At 48.1% G+C, this 20,721-nt stretch overlaps 1 protein-coding gene and 1 long non-coding RNA gene across 23 annotated transcripts in view; one reads left to right on the top strand and one right to left on the bottom strand.

Moving 5' to 3' along the window:
- The window catches only part of LOC105482440 (phosphatase and actin regulator 1), a 578,235-nt gene extending 574,024 nt beyond the window's left edge, over window positions 1–4,211 (top strand). For 9 of the 22 annotated variants that reach the window (XM_024792994.2, XM_011742549.3, XM_011742548.3 and 6 more), the window contains 2 exons: window positions 1,718–1,794; window positions 2,631–4,211. In XM_024792994.2, the coding sequence (XP_024648762.1) occupies window positions 1,718–1,794; window positions 2,631–2,646 (93 nt within the window). In that variant the 3' untranslated portion in view covers window positions 2,647–4,211. The other 13 variants (XM_071096033.1, XM_071096032.1, XM_071096035.1 and 10 more) reach the window with 4 other exon arrangements.
- Window positions 1,376–19,519, bottom strand: LOC139363088 (uncharacterized). Its single transcript, XR_011623001.1, has 3 exons — window positions 11,333–19,519; window positions 9,815–10,059; window positions 1,376–1,464 (listed from the first exon to the last, which is right to left on the bottom strand). It is a non-coding gene; the product is annotated as an uncharacterized lncRNA (long non-coding RNA).
- Between the last annotated feature and the right edge of the window lie 1,202 nt (window positions 19,520–20,721).

The following is a 20,721-nucleotide window of genomic DNA, read 5'->3' as shown; positions in this document are numbered from 1 at the left end:
GGAGGTTGCAGGGAGCCAAGATCGCACCACTGCACTCCAGCCTGGATGACAAGAGTGAAACTCCATCTCAAAAACAAACAAACAAACATATATATAAATTTATTATATATATAACAAATATGTATATTTGTTAACTATATTTATAAATATATTTATTATATATAATATATATATAGAGAGAGAGTCTGGAATAATGATTCAGCCTAATGTGTAGGTGACGATAGAAGTCAACAGTCTCAACAGTCCTGCCTTCACTCTGTCCGTTTCAGGGACCTGGGGTTTTCTTATATGATTCAGCAGGAAGTCATCTACGGCCCAGGCTGGCTACATTATCACCAACCCTGGATCCAGGAGTTGCAGGAAACATGGATGCAGGCACATTGCCGCACTCGGGTGGGACTGAAGCAGCCAGAGGCAGATAGACTTCCAGAGATGACCTCGCCTGTGGCGGGTCAACCCACAGACACAATGTGTGGAAGACTATGCCCTCCTCTGTCAACACAGCATTCACATCTTCCCTGCAAGGGAATTTGTGAGAGCAACCCAGGAACTGGCACTGCCATGCCCCAGACAGACAAACCCAGCTCCCCAGGAGTGTGTCATCTAAATACGAAGAGGAAGGAGCTTTCGCTCTTGTCCTCTCCTGTCCACACTCTCACTGTGGTATGCGTGCAAGGATAAGGATATTCGCAAGTGTGCAAGGAAACCACAGACGTCTCTACTTGCACCCTCATAGAGTTCTGAGTAGCTCTTAGGCCGAAAACATATCCAGTTTCTCAATGGCTGCTGGGGACAAAAAACAGGAAGCACGGGGTGACCCCTGCCCCCGCCCCACAGCTGCTCCCCAGGCACTTAAACCTAAGCCAGCCTTCTTTTCCTGGGGAGGGCCATTCTAATCCTACATGAAGACTTTTCTGTTCTCAAACTCCTGGGGCCTTGATATTCCCATCAAAGCAGGTATTGGCCATAGACAGAGCTGTGCAAGAAGGCACGCGTTTGCGATTTCCACCCTTGAGGAAGGAGTGAGGTTGTCTCCGGCCCCAGCTGCCTTCTCTACCAGCCCCTCCTCCTCCCCTGCTCTCTCATGGCCTCTCTTTGCTGTCTGATTCCAGGCCCTGCCTCCTCAGTGGCAGTATTGTAAAGAGGGAGTGATTTGGGATCATCTCAGAACATGTGAGGTTATTCAAAACATATCTTACATGGTGAAATACATCACTGAAGAGTCAGGCAAGTTGTAAAAGAGCAAAAGCAAAGGGTTGGTAGGGAGCTGGTCATCACCTTTCCCCCTAATTTGGTTGGAGAATTTGATCCATGCCTTCTGAGGTCTCCACCTCAAGGCATCAGTGTGCCTGTGCTGAGCTCTGTTTATTTACGGAAGATGAGAGGTTGACATTGAATGTGTTCTTGGGCCCCCAGAAGTGTGGGGTAGGCGTACACCACCACTGATGCCTCAATGCCACAGCTCTGTGAAAAGAAGAAGAAAAAACACACTTTGGGCAATAGCCTGCCATCATTTGCAACTTAGATTTAGGGAAGGAGGGGAATCTTTGTTTTAAAGGACATCTCAGGTGATTTTTCTTCCTCCCAATGAAAGAATTCATCTTAAACCTGTTTGTCTTTGTTGAAGAAGAAAAACATGTTGTTAGGAATGAACTGAAAGGGGAGGTTTTTTCTGACTCTCTCCCATTGCACATTGATGGGCTTCTGTTGATTCCAGGCTGCCATCCGAAAGGAGCTCAATGAATTCAAAAGCACTGAGATGGAAGTTCATGAATTGAGTAGACACTTAACAAGGTTAGTATTGAGGGTTTTTTTTTTTTTCCTTCAAGTTGCAATATTTATTTCCAAATGAAACTCTCCCACTTGTGGGTTACGAATGGGTTGGTGGGTGCCGTGGGAGGGAAGATAATAGGAAGGTAGGCATGCAGTTCCACTTTAGGTTACTGAAATGAGGAAGCAGAACACAGATGGCCCGGGCTAAAAGCAACTTTCTGCAAAGTCTGAGGTTCACTCATTTAAACTAAAGGTCTGATAAGCACCAGACTACCAACAACTCCAAGGTGAGTTTTCGTGAAAACTCAAGTCAAGGAGAAAAGATTGTTGCCAATTTGCAACCAGTCAGCAGAGGCCAAACCTGAACAAAATACCAAGTCCATGTGGGACTTCCAAAGTGGACCACTTCTGTTATTCCCTGACATTCTCCCTGACAGTCCAGCATGATGATGATATTTGGGGAAACTGAGGCACAGAGTGATTAAGAGACTTATATAAGGTTGCATTGCTAGTTAGCAATAGTGCTATTGATTTAATTCTGACTTTCTTTTGAGGGGAACATTTAGAGAAATAGGACATAGCAAGTATTTAGTCTAGAGACTCAGAGACACAGATTGGGTTCTGCACCTTGCTGCTGGATCCAGGCTGATGGCAGGAGGTGGAGGCCACCAGGGCTGCCCCTGATGAAACTATTTCAAAACCAGGTGTGTGTTCAGTGGCGCTCCTGTGGGGATGATGGTGGGAAGCTCACCCCTCCCTCTCACGGTCAAGAAACTCCCTGAGGATGGGAGATTGGACTGTTGAATCCTGCACCTTTGGCAGCCCCTTGGTCTTGATGTAATTATTTGTTTCCTTAGGTTTCACCGACCTTAACAGTCGAATTCCTCTTGAGTGCTATGCTGTCTTCAAAACATAAATTTATAAGAACCATAAGTGCTGGTATTTATTCACTTCCCCATTATGATGTAAATCTTCTGAACTGCCTTTTTTTTTAAAAGAAGAAAAATCAAGGAAACACAATCAGGATTTTATGTGTGAAAACGCAAAAGTGATGGCTCGGCGGTCCGAGCTGCTGGTCCCACTTCTGACACCAAAATGCATCCCAAACCCCAGCAGTGCCAAGGGCACCGGCAGGGCCCTGACTGAAGACTTTCCAGCAGGTGGAATGGTCCTTGTTCTCTCCAGCCAGGCCCAGCAGGCACTGCCTTCATGAAGTCTCCAGCAAACCTCTTCCTCACAAGTGTCTGTCACCTGAGTCCAAAGAAAGCTGAAGGGGTGGGTTTGTTTTGGGGGGTACTGTGCAAAGCTAATGATCTGGTTGGACTCCTACACTTGGCCAAATGTGCTGGCTCCAGACATGACATCTGGTTTGGGGGCCCTTTGAAGTTGATGCCAAGAAGGAGGGAGCACTTCTCAGTTGTCCCTGGCTTTTCAGTCCGTTCAGCCACCACCCACACAGTGAACAAAAGGGAAGGGCCCATTTCTGGGGGAGTCTGGCTGCCTCTTGGCTACAAAGGCTGGCACTGAGCACCCATCCTGCCCCCTCTGCCTGAGCTGAGCTGCCTTTTGGGAAGCTCTGGTTTAGAAGGGGAAAGTTGTCATCTGCTCAGTTCAAATAATCAACCCATCTGTGTTCAGAGAGTCCAGTGTCATGAGTGACCCACGCACACACATAGCCATTGCTAAGGTACTCCTGTGCTGTTTATAAGTCTGAGTGGGAGGACCCTATTGAACCCTGTGGGGTCAGAAATTGCTTGGCTGACATTTATTTTCTCTGTGTGTCTTGGAGCCGGTGATTACATGGCTTGGGAGTTCCTACCTTCTGTGTATAGGACCAGTGCATACAGGCCAGAAACCTTCCCATAGGACTGGCTTTCCAGCCACTGAGGGACTGGTACTCCAGAAACACTCCATGGCCTTCTCTTTTTTGTTTTTGCACTAAAGAGTTTCTGTGAAGGAGCCCCGGAGTTGGGCATGTGCCAGAATCAGGCCAACACCAGCCACACCTGCCCACAGTGCCCCTTCCTGCTCCAGTTGATCCAGAGAGCTCTTCCCTCTCCCTCATGATGCCGGGAAGCATGATTGTGGGTATGTCTCTGACTGGGATACCCAGGGTAGGGTGTGCAATGAGGCCAGGACCTTCCTAAACCCTAACAAGCATCCTAATGAGGCCCATTGCAGCTTTCGTTTTCCTTCCTAACAGAGCTCGCAGGCCCTCAGTCGCAGAGTTCTCTCACTTTCTGGAGTGACTCCATCGTTACCCCAGTCTTTCTAGGTGGTGGCACACTCTCCACCACACATGCCATTTAGAAAGATGCCAGCTTGGCCTTTCCAAAAAGTTAACCAGTCTCCCACCACGAACCCTGTGGGAGCAGGTTACTCTTAGGATGCACACCTGTCAACGAGGCCATTGCATTTTTTTGCAGGCATGAACGGCTCTCATGTAGGCACTAACCAAGGAGCCGGACAACTGCTGGGGAGAGTTCAGGGCAGCTCTTTGGGCGGTGCCTCCAGCTGCAGCTTTGCCTTGCCACCTGGAGCCAGCACGCCTCTGCCCAACCCAAGGAGGGTGCCATCACTAGATCCTTTTTTTTTTTTTTTTTAACTCTTGAATCTGAATAGTTCCTGCCGTGGGGAGAGGTATTGTTCAGGGAAAATGTGATCGGGATTTTAGTGTGGCTGTAAACACAGTCTTCCCGAAAGGCTTACTGACGTTTGAATGTGCAAATGGTATGACGAAAGATGTAGGGCTCTTTCGTTGAACTTCTCTACGGCGGGCGGGCGGGCATGTGTTCCAGGTGGAGGTGCCTGCCGGCCAGGCTTTGAGTCTGAACTTCCTCTAACTGCAGCTGGGTTCCTGGCACACGTGGTGCCCTGGCATGGTGGTCCTCCCTGGCCAGGAGCGAGTCCTAAGGAAATTCATTCCATTGACCGGACTCCCTCCCATGATAGGCCCATGGCTTCTCTGCTGGCCTTGGTTCTTGGCCCTTCAGATTCCCTGGGGATATAAGGCCCAAGTGGATCTCCCTGCAGCCAGCCAGCAAACAGCCCAGGGTTTCTGCCCAAAGTGCCCTCGTGTTGCAGTCCACTTTGTGCATGGAAGATATTGAACACAATTTCCACTGCTCTTCCTGCAGGTCCTCTTTTCCAGAAGTCACTTGCTCAGACTGAGGGGTGCACCTCCCCTGCCATTGACAGGTCCTGCGCCTTCAGGACGGGCTATTTCAAGCCTGTTTTAAGTGGCTCTTACACAGGCTCAGCAACCTCTGTGGCCTGCAGGATGGGCCTTCTGCTGTCTCTTTCCTTTCTTAAAACCTTAAGGTCTTTCTAGAGACCTATTCAATTTTCTTTTTTTTTCGGCTACAACATCATGACGACTGTAGCAATTTGTGTTACTTTCCAAGATGACAATTTGACATTAATTAAGGGAAAAAATAAAAGGGTGAGCTAGATGACTTAAAATGCATCTCTTTTTTGAAAAAGCTGCAGCTGGCAAGTCAAAGTTTATTGTATGTGTATAAATTCCCAGTTGAGCATTTTTGCATTTGGATTAGTGTGAGAGGAAAAATGTGAAATGTCTCAAATCAAATGCTTCCTTCTAAAGATTAGACATTGCCCGATCCTGCCCCCTGCCCCCAATCAATGACAGAAGAGATCGCCATCAGCCTACTAGCTTTTTTTAAATGGCTGATATATTCATCTCCAGAGGCCCTCAAAGCCCTGTAAAACTTTTAAAACTTTAGCCTTTATGTAAGATTAGAGAAACCAAACAACGTGACGGTAAATGTGATGAAAAGCTCTGATTTTATTTTTCTCCCGCTTATCAACATGTATTTTTATTTGCCGAATGAAAATCGTGGTGTGTTGCTTCGATGAATGGAATTTCAGGTTCTCCCTGTGCACAGCCGGTGGGCAAAGGTCACCTTCAATGACTTTTTCTCCCTATCTGTCTGTTAATCCCCAGACCGGTTGCATTTTCCAGTTGCTTCCTGGGTGTCTGTACATAGTTTGTCTTTGTATAGGAGTGAGTGTGGTGACCGTCAATCCCCTGATCTCCCGGGTTCTAATTTAACAGATGATGGCTGTATGAGGAAAACGATGTAAATAGAGAATACGAATTAAACTGGATCTCTGTGGCCTAGGTTTTGTACATACAGAAACTGCATGGCATTTAAATTATTGTTTGTCTCTGATGATGTATGCAGTTTCTTTAAAAACAAACCAAAAAAAAAAAAAAGTCAAAAAAAAAAAACCTCTTGACTCTTGTGTGTTTTATCAACCAGCAGCAGAAACCACCCAAAATACTTTGACTGGGAAAGGGAGGTTTCAGGAATGGGAGAGGTCAGCTCATCTGCAACATACATAGTGAGAGTGAGTGGACATACGGGACAACCGCATGTCTCTGGTATTATTGGGGGAAGGAAGTATTGTAGCACATACATTAACTTTCTAGAAGACTTTTGTGTACTAGGAGTTTTTTCCTACACTGTTGTTTTTGTTTGTTTGTTTTTGTTGTTTTTTTTTTTTTTTTTGAGACGGAGTCTTGCTCCATCACCAGGCTAGAGTGCAGTGGCGCAATCTCAGCTCACTGCAACCTCTGCCTCCCGGGTTCAAGACATTCTCCTGCCTCAGCCTCCCAAGTAGCTGGTACTACAGGCACATGCCACCATACCTGGCTAATTTTTGTATTTTTAGTAGAGACGGGGTTTCACCATGTTTGCCAGGATGTTCTCGATCTCGACCTCGTTATCCGCCCGCCTCAGCCTCCCAAAGTGCTGGGATTACAGGCGTGAGCCACTGCATTCAGCCTTCCTCAACATTTTTATAAGAATATCTAAAATGTCAATTCTCCTTGTAATGATCCAGGAATAATGAACATAAATTTAACTTTTTGTGAAATCACTCAGGGTCATCTCTGTAGTGTCAGGTATCAGACAGTCTTAGAATAGCAATGCCTTGGGGGCCTTTGGACTGTCACTGCCCCTAAACAAAAGCCCCAGACTACTTTGTTTTTGAGTCCTTCTCGTCCTAATCTCTATCTCTGTTTTTTGGGGTTTTTTTGAGACAGAATCTCACTTTGTCTCCCAGGCTGGAGATCTTGGCTCACTGCAACCTCCGCCTCCCTGGTTCAAGTGATTCTCCTGCCTCAGCCTCCTGAATAGCTGGGACTGGAGGTGTGCACCACCAAATCTGGCTATTTTGTTGTTGTTGTTGTTGTATTTTTATTTTTAGTAGAAACAGGTTTCACCATGTTGGCCAGGCTGGTCTCAAACTCCTGGCCTCAGTCAATCCACCCTCCTCGGCCTCCCAAAGTGCTGAGATTACAGGTGTGAGCCACTGTGCCTGGCCTCTATCTCCGTTCTTGAAAAGCCTGAGTATTTGATCTATAAAGCAAAGAACTTCATTGCATAACCTTCTGGTTACTAATTCGTCACTTTGAAGGCTTTTGAGGGAAGCAGAGGGGCTGCATTTTAGGTGGGTGACATTGCTGGGTAGCCCTTGGTCCAGCAGTGTAGAAAGGCTGTTTTGGGAAAGGGCAACCTCGCACCGTGCTGCTCAAACCACCTTGCCTAGGAATCACCTGGGGGTCTTGTTAACATGCAGGTGCTGAGTCAGTAGGGCTGGATGGGGCCTGGGAGTCTGCATTTCTAACAAGCTCTCAGGGCCTGCTGATACTGCTGGTCCAGGAATCCCACTTCTGAGTCTCAAAGGCTGTGAGAAGAACCCCTTCCTTCCAGAGCTCTCTCTTTTTTTTTTTTTTTTTTTTTTTTGAGACAGAGTCTCACTCTGTCACCCAGGCTGGAGCGCAGTGGTGCGATCTCAGCTCACTGCAACCTCCGCCTCCTGGGTTAAAGCGACTCTCCTGCCTCAGCCTCTTGAGTAGCTGGGATTACAGGCCTGCACCACCGCGCCTGGCTAATTTTTGTATTTTAGTAGAGACAGGATTTCACATTGGTCAGGGCAGTCTCGAACTCCTGACTTCGTGATCCACCCGCCTCGGCCTCCCAAAGTGCTGGTATTACAGGCTTGAGCCACCTCGCCCGCCGCTCTCTAACTTGTGATAAATTAATCTGAGAACTTGATTGCAAGTTTTAGGGCAGCGAAAGGACTAGAAAGAAAAAGCTTCGATAAAGCCCCGAACAGACTGTCTGGCAAGAGGGAAGGAAACTGGCCATAATCCTGCTGAGGAGGGAGCCCTTTCCTAAGGAAACAAAGGCTGCGGCTACACATTCTCCGCAGGAAGGGGCAGCCTGGTGTGTCCATCGCATCTGCTTATCTGGGCCTCAATTTCCTCATCTGGAAAACAGAGACATTGAAATAGATGTTCCTAATGTTCTTTGGAGCATCAGCTTGCCCACGATTTGGGAATATCGGAATTTTTTTTTTTTTTGAGATGGAGTCTCGCTCTGTCGCCCAGGCTGGAGTGCAGTGGCGTGATCTCCACTCACTGCAAGCTCCGCCTCCCGGGTTCACGCCATTCTCCTGCCTCAGCCTCTCAGGTAGCTGAGACTACAGGCGCCCGACACCATGCCCGGCTAATTTTTGGTATCTTTTAGTAGAGATGGGGTTTCACTGTGTTAGCCAGGATGGTCTCGATCTCCTGACCTCATGATTTGCCCACCTCGGCCTCCCAAAGTGCCGGGATTACAGGCATGAACCACCGTGTCCGGCCGAAATTTTTAAAACATTCAACTTAGTTGTTAAGAAAGAGTTAGCTTTAAAGCAAGTCCTCCTGAGGTCTGTCTCTCGAACAGTTTAGATTCCTCTCCTTCAGGTCACCACAAATCTGCCATCTCTCCCTGCGGTCCCTCCCTGCCACGCACCACCCTCCTGGAGAGCTGGGTGGCCCTGGGACCTACCCTCCCAAGTGCCTTTGTGGGGCCTCATCCCGAAGCCGCCATCAATCAGGTTATCTGACATCCTCTGCCTCCCCCTGCCCTTGCGCAAAACACCCTGGGGTGATGTTGGGGGTGATGTCTACAACACAGTGCGTTGTCCCCTACGCATCGCAGGTTTCAGGGTGCTCCATGGATGTGGCTACTTAACCTGTTAATCTGAAGGACAAGTTTGACTCGGGAAGCTCTCCCTGGCTCACTCTCCACAGGTGCTAAGTGATCTCCTCCACACATGTGGCTTCAGATGACTCCCTGTCTATGGCTATAGCTCAGATCTGTCCCGAGCCCCTGGCGCAGGTTTTCTAAAAAGCAGCAGGGTATCATAGAACGTTCCACAACTTGGATGGAGCTGGAGGCCATTATGCTAAGTGAAGCAACACAGGAGTGAAAAACCAAGTATCATATGTTCTCACTTATAAGTGGGAGCTAAGCTGTAAGGACACAAAGGCCTAAAAATGATATAATGGACTTTGGGGACTCAGAAGGGGGAGGGTGCGAGGGGGGTAGGGATAAAAAGTACACATTAGGTACAATGTACACTACTCGGGTGATGGGAGCACAAATCTCAGAATAAACTACTATATAATTTATCCATGTAACAAAAAGTCACTTGAAGGGCGGGGCACAGTGCCTCATGCCTGTAATCCCAACACTTTGGGAGGCCGAGGCAGGTGGATCACCTGAGGTCAGGAGTTCAAGACCAGCCTGGCCAACGTGGTGAAACCTCATCTCTACTAAAAGTACAAAAAATTAGCCAGGTGTGGTGGCGGTCGCCTGTAATCCTAGCCACTTGGGAGGCTGAGGCAGGAGAATCACTTGAACCCGGGAGGCAGAGGTTGCAGTGAGCTGAGATCACATCATTGCACTCCAGCCTGGGCAACAAGAGCGAAACTCTTATCTCCAAAAAAAAAAAAAAAAAAAAAAAGCCACCTGTACCACCCGAAAAGTTATTGAAACATAAATAAATAATAAAATACAGATATACTAATTTTTGAAAAAGTGTCTCCCCCCCGGATAACGGCAGCCATGGTCTTTCTGCCTGCAGCCCCAGCATCCAGTCCCTGCCGCCAGAGTCATGTCTCCAAACTCAGATGGGCTCACCCCACCCTCCTGCTTGGTGCCTGCAGCAGCCCCCACAATCTTACCCGTCAAGCTCCACTCTGCAGTGTGGCATCCGCAGTGACACTGTGGTCCTTGCTCACTTCTGCCAGCCTCACCTCCCGTCCCCTGCTCCATCACTCTGCTCAGGCTTCCCGGGCAGACCCTTCTGGTGTGTGTGGTCTGGGAGTCCTGTGAGGGACGCTGTTGATGTGGCCATGTTGTGGTGACCACCTCAGGGACAACCAGGGTTTTTAACAAGGGTCTTCGGGCACTGAGCAATGAAGCTTCCCTGAAAGGAGTCCAAGAGAGGTCTCACGTAGGCAACCTTGGAACTCAATGAGGAGCATACAAAACGAAAAAAGGATGAACAAATAGCTGTCTCCTCTGCCTCCTGGCAGGTGGCGGCCCTGAGGTCTAACTCTGGCTGGCTGGTCACTTGATTCCTACCAGTAGCACCACTAACAGCTCCCACACAGTAAACACTTAGCATACCCCAGGCACTGTGTTAGGCCACCGTCATGCACCATTTTCCTTAACCCTTACAACACCTTGGTCACCGATGAGGAAACTCAGGTCCCCAAACAACAACGTGGGCAAAGTCACACAGATGGTAAGTGGTGGAGGGGCTTCCACACCCAGGTCTGCCTGACTCTAAGGCAATGCCCTTAACCTCCCTGCTACGCCGATGTGTTGTGGCTTTCTCTCTACCTTCTTGAGTTCACACTTCCGCAGCATCCATCCAGTTATCCCATTTGCCTGTCCTGAGCGATTACATAGTCTTCTGACACCGAGGATCACAAACTGGGAAAGATCACCGACTGCCTCCAAGCCCTAGCTCCCAGCTCCTCCTCCTCGCCTCCCATGCACACCTTTGTCTGTGGTTAAGCTGAGTCTCCCCCTTCCCCACACCATGGGGACCTCCCACAAGCATCTGACAGTCAGCCAACATTTATGACTTCCTGCAAGGGAAGCAGAAGTCACACACGAGGCACTTGTACCCTGTGGTCCTACCTCGAGCTGTTGCAAAGGCAGGAAGAGAAGGGCATGCTGCCTAATGAGAGGGAAGAACACCACACACTCACGTCTTCATCGTGTGTGAGTGTCCAGTCCCTTACCTAGAAGCTATTTTCTGGGGGTTAAAAGGGTTCTGGTCCTAATCAAACAATGCTCTCCACATTTCATAATAGGGAGCCATGATCATCCACTATTTCCATGGGCAACACTGCAGAGGAAGGCAAAAGGCTCTCATTAATTAAACTAATGAATTCATCTGCAGGAGACAGGAAGAGTAAACCACGGAAACAGAATTGACTAATTCTTCTTCCATTAAGATGCATCTACTCTGAGCCAGAATTCCAGACCTGGTTCCCTTCCTCATCCATGATGAAGACGTTGCGTCTCATGTGGTCACAAAGGCGTGGTGTTTCCTGTGTGGAGATACCATTGCTGTTCTGCCTTTGATAAAAAATTTAAAAACACCAACAATAAAAAAAAAAAAACAGACAGAAATGGTAGAGGGAGGGAGGAAAATGCTGTCAGTTCCTTAATCACCAATCACCAACCTGGAGTGGCCACTGACACCTTGTCCCAGTGTGGTGGGGGTGGGGCGGGGGGTCCCTGGGGTCCATGGTCCTGGGGTCCATTCAAAGCCTCCACCCAGAAGAGGACAAGCCAGTCTCCAGCTACACAGGTTAAAAAAAAAAAATACTTCACACATGAATTGAACTTCTTATCTCAGTCCCGACCAGGGACGGAATCAGAATAAAGGCTTTGGTCTCACGCAGCAACCCTATGGCCAGTCCCCGCAGTCCAGCAGGCCTGCCACTGTGCTGACCGAGGCCGTCATGCATGAAGCACGTCCGGGGCTTTATGGCTCAACACCTGAGCCTCCTGGAAGGCCTTGGCCACCTCACCGAAGCCCCAGCGTACTGGCTCTGCAAGGCCCTGGGGTTAAAATAGCAAAAATGCCATCTGGCAAGAGGCTGGCTTTGTTCAGACTGTGTGCTGCCTTGTTGCTGGGGTGGTCGGGACATTTTCCAAGCCACCATAACAATGTGAGCTGCCACCTGGGCCAACCCCAGCCCTCCATGCCCCCAGCCCACTCGTCAGCATCCACGCAATCATGGCAGGAGCCCCTGTGGCAGCTGAGCCACCTTGTGTTCTCCTCAATTCCATCTCACTGACTTGGTGACGACAGCCCCAAAGCAGGCAGGACAAAGCCCTTCTTTCTTCCTAGAAAAGTACCTGAAATAACACGCTCATTTTTAGACTCCCAGGAGTTGGTGCTAAGGAAGGGTCCTTGGGGCTGGGACATGGAGAACAGCCACCGGTCACCGCAGACCCTTTTATCCTGGCTGCCCTTCCCCTCTATTGGCACATGTTCCTTTTCCATCAAAAAATTTAGTTACAATTTTTTTTTTTAAATAAGAAGACCAGAAAGAACACACAGGGTTGGCTGCCTTTTATAGGACAAAACATGAACAGGGAAACAACTTGTGTGTAACATGCGCACCCAGACAGACCTTATTTCAATCATGTCCAATTTTAAAATCCAGGAACCGGCCACAGTAAGGAAAGGCAGGCATGTTTCAGGCTGTCCAGCAGCTGGGCAGAAAAACGGAGACCCACTGGGCCAAACAGTGAGAGGCTCCAATTGAGCCATCCTAGTTCAGGTCTCCCTGGTGACCCCCCTCTGTGCGGGGAGGTAAGTGCATCTCTTGATATTTTTAGTTCACTGTAAAGACATGCTTTTTGCCCTCCAGGATTCAGCGGAAACCCTGCAGGTGCCGAACGTAACTGATTGGAGTGGGGAGGAGGGGAAGGACAAAGAGTGATGGCTTCAGGTTTGGAGAGTAGTTGAGTCACATTAGAAGCAAAAAGCATCTCTGATTTGGCCAGCAGAGGTGTGCACAGTTCTGCTGTGGTTTCAATCTTACTATAGGCTACAGTCAACAGGACAGCACAAACACTCTTTGTTGACCAGACATTCGGCTGGCTCAGAGCAAGCAGCTGGGATAGAGTCACTTAGATTTCAGCAGCAAAGCTGTGCGGGGAGGCAAGACGTTGCCTGGGCTGCCTCCCAGGCCTCACTATCACGCCTAGGAGCTGGTGGAGGAAGACGCCAAGGCAGGTTTCTCGAGCCCAGTGGAAAGCTGCTTGTTCTGCCCCCAGCTCCCTCCCAACAAAACCAAAGACCATTCATGCTAAAAGGGTCACCTGGTCCAACCCTTCTGGCCACAACAGAGGAAGGTGCTCTGCCGCCCTCAGTACACCAAGGGGGACACCCCTAAAGAAAGCACTAGAAGGTGGGGTGCAGTGGCTCACACCTGTAATCTCAGCATTTTGGGAGGCTGAGATGGGTGAACCTCTTGAGCCCAGGAGTTTGAGACCAGCCTGGGCAACATGGCGAAACCCCATCTCTACAAAAAAAAAATTGAAAAAACTAGCTGGCCATGTGTCTGTAGTCCCAGCTACCAGCTACCGGGGAAGTTGAGGTGGGAGGATCACCTGAGCCCAGGATCTTGAGGCTGCAATGAGCTGTGATTACACCATTGCACTCCAGCCTGGGTGAGACAGTGAGACCCTATCTCAAAAAAAAATTTTTTTAAGCAAGGACTAGAAGCTGCATTGCTGCCAGCACTCAAGCTTCACCCCACGAGGCCCCTCCCTGCTGCATTAGCACTGGCCCCTGAATCACATCCCCACACCATCATCCTGAGATACCCTGCCCCCAGCACCAGTGGAATGAGTTTTGCACCCCAGCACTGTGCTGGTCACTTTCATCTCTCATCCCCGTTTTACAGATGAAGGGGCTGAGGCCAAGAAAAAACAATCACACAGCTAGGAAATAGCAGAGCTGAGCAAAGAACTCTCAATCCAGTTCCCTTGACCCTACACCACTAGTGAATCCCAGAAAGGGCAGTCAGAAAGATGATAGTTTTAGACATAGATTAAAACCCATATCTGCCTTGCTAAACTGCATCTGCTTTGATGGTGTCTGTTAGCATTAGATCCAACAGTCTTCACATAACCAAAAACAAGTGGCTGAAACAAATTGAGATTTTTTAAAATGTAAAGGCAGTCTGGAATTAAGCAGAAAACAGCTTGTGTGGTAGTGACACCATCAATGTATAGCTCTATTTGTTGGCCCCACCATCCTTATCATGTGGCTTCCATTCTTGATGTTGCCTCACATTCCAAGATAGCTGCTGAAGCTCCCACCATTATGTATGTGTTCCAGGCAGAAAGTAACAGGAAATACCAGGAAGAGAAAATTTACCTGCCAGCTTTTAAATTCTCTTTAAAAACCTTTTCTGCAAGTCCTACCTAATGACTTTAACCTTCCATCTTACTGGTCCTGCCTTTATCAAGAGGGCCAGGGGAATAAGGTTATGTGAACACACTCCTGCCTCAAATAAAATTGGGGTCTCATTAGTAAGGAAGAGGAGAGGATGAAGAATGCATAGGCAACTATGAGGTAGTTGGTGGTTGGTGAGCTGCCACAGAGCTGTCCTTGGTAATGAGCTGATTGGTAATAAAGTTTGACACCACTTCCTAGCATGGAAAGGGAACAATTTGTGGAAAACATTCACATTTCAGTACCGAGATTTTATTCCAGGTGTGATGAAGTGTTTTATAAACTTTAGCAATAGCTTAGAAACGAGGTCAGAGTAGTTTAAAAATGAAAAAAAGGCACAGGCAAGTGGCATATTTCTTTCTTTTGCAATCAGCGTTAAACCTTTCATCATTAGGTGAAATCTACATTCCCTGGGCCCTTGCTACTCAAACTGTGGTTCCCCTGGACGAGCAGCATCAGCATCGTCATGGACCTTGTTAGAAATGCAGACAGTCATGCCCACCCCTGACCCACAGACAGAATCTGCAGTTCACCAAGACCCCAGGGGCTCCCAGTGCACATTCAAGTCTGAGAAGCCCTGTTCCAATGCAATGCCCTAAAGAGTCTGCAATGGGACTCCGCTCTCCTAAAAACCTTTTCTCAGGAAGCAGTGTGCTCTAGGAATCTTAGTCTTTGGTGAGACTCTGCATCACGGTGCCACTCTCTGAGGAGAATATACATTAAAACACTTGTAGAACTATAATACCTAGTATTTACCAACTTCTGTGCCAGACACTGGTCTAAGGATTTCATATCTGTTTCTGTAGCTCATCGTTCTACCCACTCTGTGAAGTGGGAGCTCTTACTCTCATCCCCTCCCCTGGGGTGCAGATAAGGACGTGGTGCTGAGTTACCCAGCCAGCCAGCCAGCAATGGGTCCAAGCAGATTCTGCCTCTCTGGAATGTTTTGCCCAGATGGAGAGATTTTAAGGTTCAGAGAAAGATGGGTCAGTGTTTCCGAATGAGGGAGCAGCTTGGTGAAATATACTCTGGACAGGTAGCTGGGATGCCTGGGTTCCAGAGCTTGCTCAGCTACTGTGACCTTGTATAAATAACTCACTAGACCACCTGGAACCTCACTTCTCTTATCTGTATATGGGGTGATATGCAAGCTCCCCTCCAGCTCTGACATTCCTCGGGTCCGGACATGCCTTCTGTATGATCTGAAAATCAGTCAGCCTTAGCAGCTGCCTCCCCTAACTGGCTGTATTCAGGTTCACTCAACTGCCACCCAGTCTGGCCACAGCCCAACTTGGTCTAGGCACCCAGATGTTGGACACCCTGCGAGTAAACTATACACCCTCCTGAGCAATCAAAGACAAACACAGCTGCTGCCAGCGAAGCCCCCGAGTTGACCCAGGTGGAGGGCAAGGAGCCGGGCAAAGTCGACTTCCTGTAGACTTTCGGACTGAATTAGACTTGGTATGAAAGTTCACAAAGGAAGCACCTGGCCACGTGAATGAGTTCACCAAGGCTGCTGGTGTGATATTACCCCTCTGCCTGCCCCCATCGGAAAGGGCTGGCTGTCCACCTACAGACTGGCTGGCAGAAACCAGAAAGAAGTGGTGCAGGAAAAGTCACTGAGACTTAGTGGAGGCAGAAGGCTTCTTGTTGCCCCCTGGCACTTCTGAGGGCACTTATCTGGTCAACAGATCTAAGTGGAGCAGATAGTCTTTGAGAGTCTCTTCGCAGTTCACAGTGGACCCGTCCACCAAGCCCCTTGCTCACCACTCCCTGCACTGCAGTAGACACAAGGGAGGCTCCTGGTGGCCCTGCATCTGCTGTGGGATGCCTCCACCCACTCAGCTCTATGTGAATGGCCCATAGGCAGCCCGAACCCCAGGCCAGACCACAGCCTCTTTCCCATGGATTTAGGAATTGGGCCACAAGACTCTGTCTCCAGAGGCTGGACCTGTAACATATACATTTAGTGTCTTAGGGTGGGACATCTTCTACCAGAGCGATCCAGACTGCAGAGACACAGACTCCAGACAGAGCCCACACACAATGTGGATCATAGATAAGAGGACGAGAGGGTCCAGGGTCTCTTTAGTCCCATCCCAGATTCCAAGCCCTCCTTCTTTAGGTTCTCAGCCTCACCCCTGCATCCTATAATAAAGTCTCCTATAAGCAAGCCTGCTTCAGAACAACTCTATTACTTGTCAATGGAGGCGTCTTAATGCTGAACCAGGCCTTCCCATATTCAACAAATATTCATGAAGAGCCCACATGGGTTAGGAGATGTGCTTGACACTGGGGGAATGAAAAAAAAAAGTACGTCATTATTACTAATCTCAAGGAGGGCTCATAAATCTGGGATGTAAACAGATCATTCTAAACCAGTGTATTAGTCTCAATGTTTGTCTTCCCCTAAAATGTGTATGCTGAAATCCTAGCCCCCAGGGTGATGGTATTTGGAGGTGGGGCCTTTGGAAGGGGTGAGGTCATGGGGTGGTTCCTCATGCATGGGATTAGGACACTTAGAAGGGGCTGAAAGACCAGAATTCATTCCTTCCACCAGGACACAGCAGGAAGGCACCATCTATGAACCACACAGAGGGCCCTCCCCAGACGCTGAATCTGCCAGTGCCTCGGGTGTGCTAAAGGCAGCCCCTGGTTTCAAGAATCTTGCATCTTAGAGGGAAACCCATGGAACACTTAATAAAAGTTCAAGACAACCGAACAAGAGACTTCCAAACAATTATTGCTAAATGAGTGGTCCCTGAAATGTCTCAGAAGCTCAGAGTCAGGAAAATGAACTTTGAGCTTGGCAGTTAACAAATTTTCAGAGCAGGTAGAGCTGAGTTAGGCCTCCAAGCATAGAGTAGATTCAAATAGAGACAGTGCCCAGCCACACTCTTGCAAATGATGCTCTTGAAAATATTAAATATCCACAGAGTTCCATGCTTCTAAAAGTGCTTTCACAGCCAACTCATGTGATGCTCACAAGCATGCTGAGGAGGAAGGGATGTAACAGAATCGCTGTTTGATGATGGGGAAACCAAGACACAGACTAAGTGATTGGTTTGGTTTGCGAAACTAGTGAGTGGGGCAGATGCTCATGCCCCCTCCCTGATCCAAGGCTCTTCCTGTCACCTCTTCCATTAATAAAGGGAAGGGGACACAGAATCACACATCTCAGAGCAGTTCTATCCTTCCTCTGGAGCTTTTGGACAGACTCAGTCTAACTTCTCCCTGGTGTGGCAGCACAGGAGTTGAGAGTTTCTCCTAAAGACGTCTGGAACAAACCATGTATCTGTTAAATATGTCCTCCCTGCATGCTTGTACACTCCAAGAGGGCAGATACCATGTCTTGTTCCGCAATTAAGCTCAGCATCTGGCCCAGAATTAAGAGTGTATTCACATATATTTCGTGATTGAATGAAAACAAAAGGACAAGTGAACCAAACAGATTGGTCAGAGGAGGGAGAAATGGGAGGTGGGATCGCAGGGCCACTGTGGTGTAGCATGCAGCCACCTGATGTTTAGCAGTGAATCTTCCAAAGCTTCTCCTCTTTGCTGCCCCTCTCCCAAATCTTCTTAGTATTATGTCCAGAGGGCAGGCAGAAGCAGGGAAAAGAGATGCTAAAATTTCCAGCAAGTACCAGGTTGCTACTTATTAAGACTCTAGGAAAGGGTGATAGAGACCAGGAAGTGACTCTGTGATAAAGCCAGTGCTTAGCATGAGCTCTGGCAGTCCCCAGTGCCTGCCGTGTAAGTTCTGGTAAACTGCAAAGGAAAACGTCAGTATTAGGTGTGAGTTGGAGGTGTGAACCTTAAGCGCTTGCAACGATATTCAATTTGGAGTTGTGCTTAGTCAGGATGAGCTTCTAGGATTCTCGTGTGTCCTCTGATGACATTGACTCCCTTTGTCATTGTCCCTGAGTAAAATCAGTCCCTGGGCGAGGGCTCCCCTTATGGGGAGTTATCACCTCATCTAGCAACTGTCTACTCACTTTTTAACGTCCCCAAGGCAAGGCTGACAGAGGGACCAAAGTGGAAAAGGCGACTGGTCAGGAAAGCCGTGAAAGGTCAGCACCCCCGCCATGGTCCCCCAGAAATCACTACTGCCCTCTGTTCTCCTTTCCACCATCCCTCACCCCTCCCTCCTACTCAAACCGGCGCCAGCTCTGGAGGAACACCAGCTGATCTAGGAGCCACAGCTTGTGCCAAGAGCCACAGGCAGTTTCATTTGGCACACAGTCTCAAGGAGAAATGGCTCTTTGTTTCCACCAACAGAGGGAATGCCATCAACTCCTGCTCCCCAAATTCCCACACTCCTTTCCCTCTCTGTCAAGGGAAGAGAAAAGCATCTTCTGGCCCTTCTAGACCCAAAACACCCAGCTAAAGACAAAAGCTGCTGACCCTATGTGACCCGGGCAGATTCACTGTCCACACCCCACACCCCTCACCAGGCTCCCCAAAGGCTGCCTTGGCTGGAGAACTTGGTATGTCACTCTGCTGCTTATGTCACAGAAAAGGAGCAGGTGCTGTCACTTGGGCCACGTGAGCCAGCGACTCATTTTAGGATCTGGTCCCGGACATCTAAGCTCTTTGCTTACCCTCCTCATCCCCACTGGCTTCCCTCCGGGTTCTTCATTTTCAGAGGGAAAACATCATAACCTTGAGTCACCATGGGGAGGTGATGACCACATGACAAGGAACTTACGCAATTCAAGAGAGGGCAAGTGCCTGTCATACCCAGAGCTACAGTGGAAGAAGGTCCTCGGAGCTCCTTCAACGCATCATATGATTTCAGTGTTGCCCCATAATTTTGAGGCGAACTTTCCATTAACAAAGAAAGTGCTTCATTCTCATGAACCCCGACCTTATTTCCTGAAACAGCCTTGCACACAAGCCTGTATACACACAATCCTCTACACAATTGTACCTCTACGCAATCCATCCATTCGATTTGTCAGCAGACCAAAGCCACACCCCCAACATACACACACTCTCCAACCTTCCTTGGCCTTCCTTTCTCCTGGCCAAGAGGACTGAGATGTTTTCTCATTCGTGTTTAAGACAAATCTCTAGAAGGGAAAGAGCAGAAACTACATGTGATCATGTTAAATTCCAGCTTTCCAAGGGCAAGGAAGAATCCCACATTTTAGCCACAATAGTTTGTGACAGGAACCGTAGGTTGAAGGAAAAATTCTGCAGTATCCTGACAAAATGTTTTGAAGAAAAGGCGTATGAATGTATTTTTATCAGGAACTGCGCTCCTTACCCAAGACAGCAGGCACAAACATTTTCAAAACACTTAGCTCTCAGCGAAGTGAAATTCTGCTATGAAAGCGAAACTGGATGCTCATCCTCTCCACCACTTTCTCATGGTGGGCCTTAAAAACATCATTCCTCCAACCAGTGTTTTAATAAGGAAAAACTCTCAGACTGACTAACTTCCAGAAAATATCGCCGCCCCACACCCTAGAGCCAGAAAGGTTTTACCAAAGTGGGTTTGACAGAATATACTTGCAGAATATTTATTTTTAGATCCCTTCACAGTAGAGTAAGTCTTCCATTTCAGATCAGCTGGCCTCCAGCCAAAACAGCGAAGTCAGAGGAACTTCAGCCCCTAAGCCTTCCTGCTCCCTAAGAGTACCAGTGCTCCTGCCTGGCTCTGGCATAAATGGTTGGCGATAAGTCATTTTTTATTAAAGTTTTAACTCTAGGCAGCAATTTTGCTTTAAAAGGTTTTTCTTTGGAGTGCATTTTTATTTTAAAAAATTAAATACTCTTAGATATGTTAGTATTCAGAAGCAGCAGATTTCAACAACTCACACTTTCTCTGAACTTTTTTTCAACAGATATTTCACATACTAGGGAGGGCCTGAATTCTCAGAATTGTACCTCTATAACTTCATAGCTGCCCTCCTCTTTCAGGGGGTGGGTGGAAAATCCAACTCACCACTCAGGCTCTTGCAGGTCTGAAGGCTGAAGCCGTGTGAAACACAGGGTCCCCTTTCACTCACTACTCCCAAAGCCGGGAACTAGCCAGTGAAGAGCGGCCATGCCATTTACGCGGCACAAGCTGGCCTGGGGTGATGAGCTGTTCACCTTCACTGGTCATTTCTCTCACTTCTTTAGTGTGTGGCACAGTGCTCCCTAACATCCCACATTTAACGCCCCATCAAGTAAAACAGGAGTGCAGCAAAATATCCAACAAGTACTTGCTCCTAGGAGCAATTCAAACACGTTTTGTTCAATAATGGTTTCATTCCAACTGGCCCAAAGAGAAAAAAGAGTAAGGAATTTTTTAAAGCCTGCTTAGCAAGATGAAGCCTCAGAAGGCAGTTGGCTTATATTTAAACACGTACTGCATCAACAAAAGCCAGATCTGAGGTGTCAACAAAAGGAAGTCACTCTTATTCTAGAAATAGACCTTAAAAGTAACTAGCTTGGTGCCAATTAGAGGCAGGGCAAGCTTACTTACGCACTGCTGGTTAACACACCCACTCGCCCTGACTAAACCACTTTAAAATCGGGGAGCTATTTTCTAACAACCCTTTTGAAATGCTATTCAGAGATGAACTTTACATTTCTATGTCACTG

This window comes from Macaca nemestrina, chromosome 5 (genome assembly GCF_043159975.1).
Source record: "Macaca nemestrina isolate mMacNem1 chromosome 5, mMacNem.hap1, whole genome shotgun sequence".
NCBI classification, from domain to species: Eukaryota; Metazoa; Chordata; class Mammalia; order Primates; family Cercopithecidae; genus Macaca; species Macaca nemestrina.
Note: the sequence above shows the minus strand (reverse complement) of the source record. Positions and strands in the feature narration are given on the sequence as shown.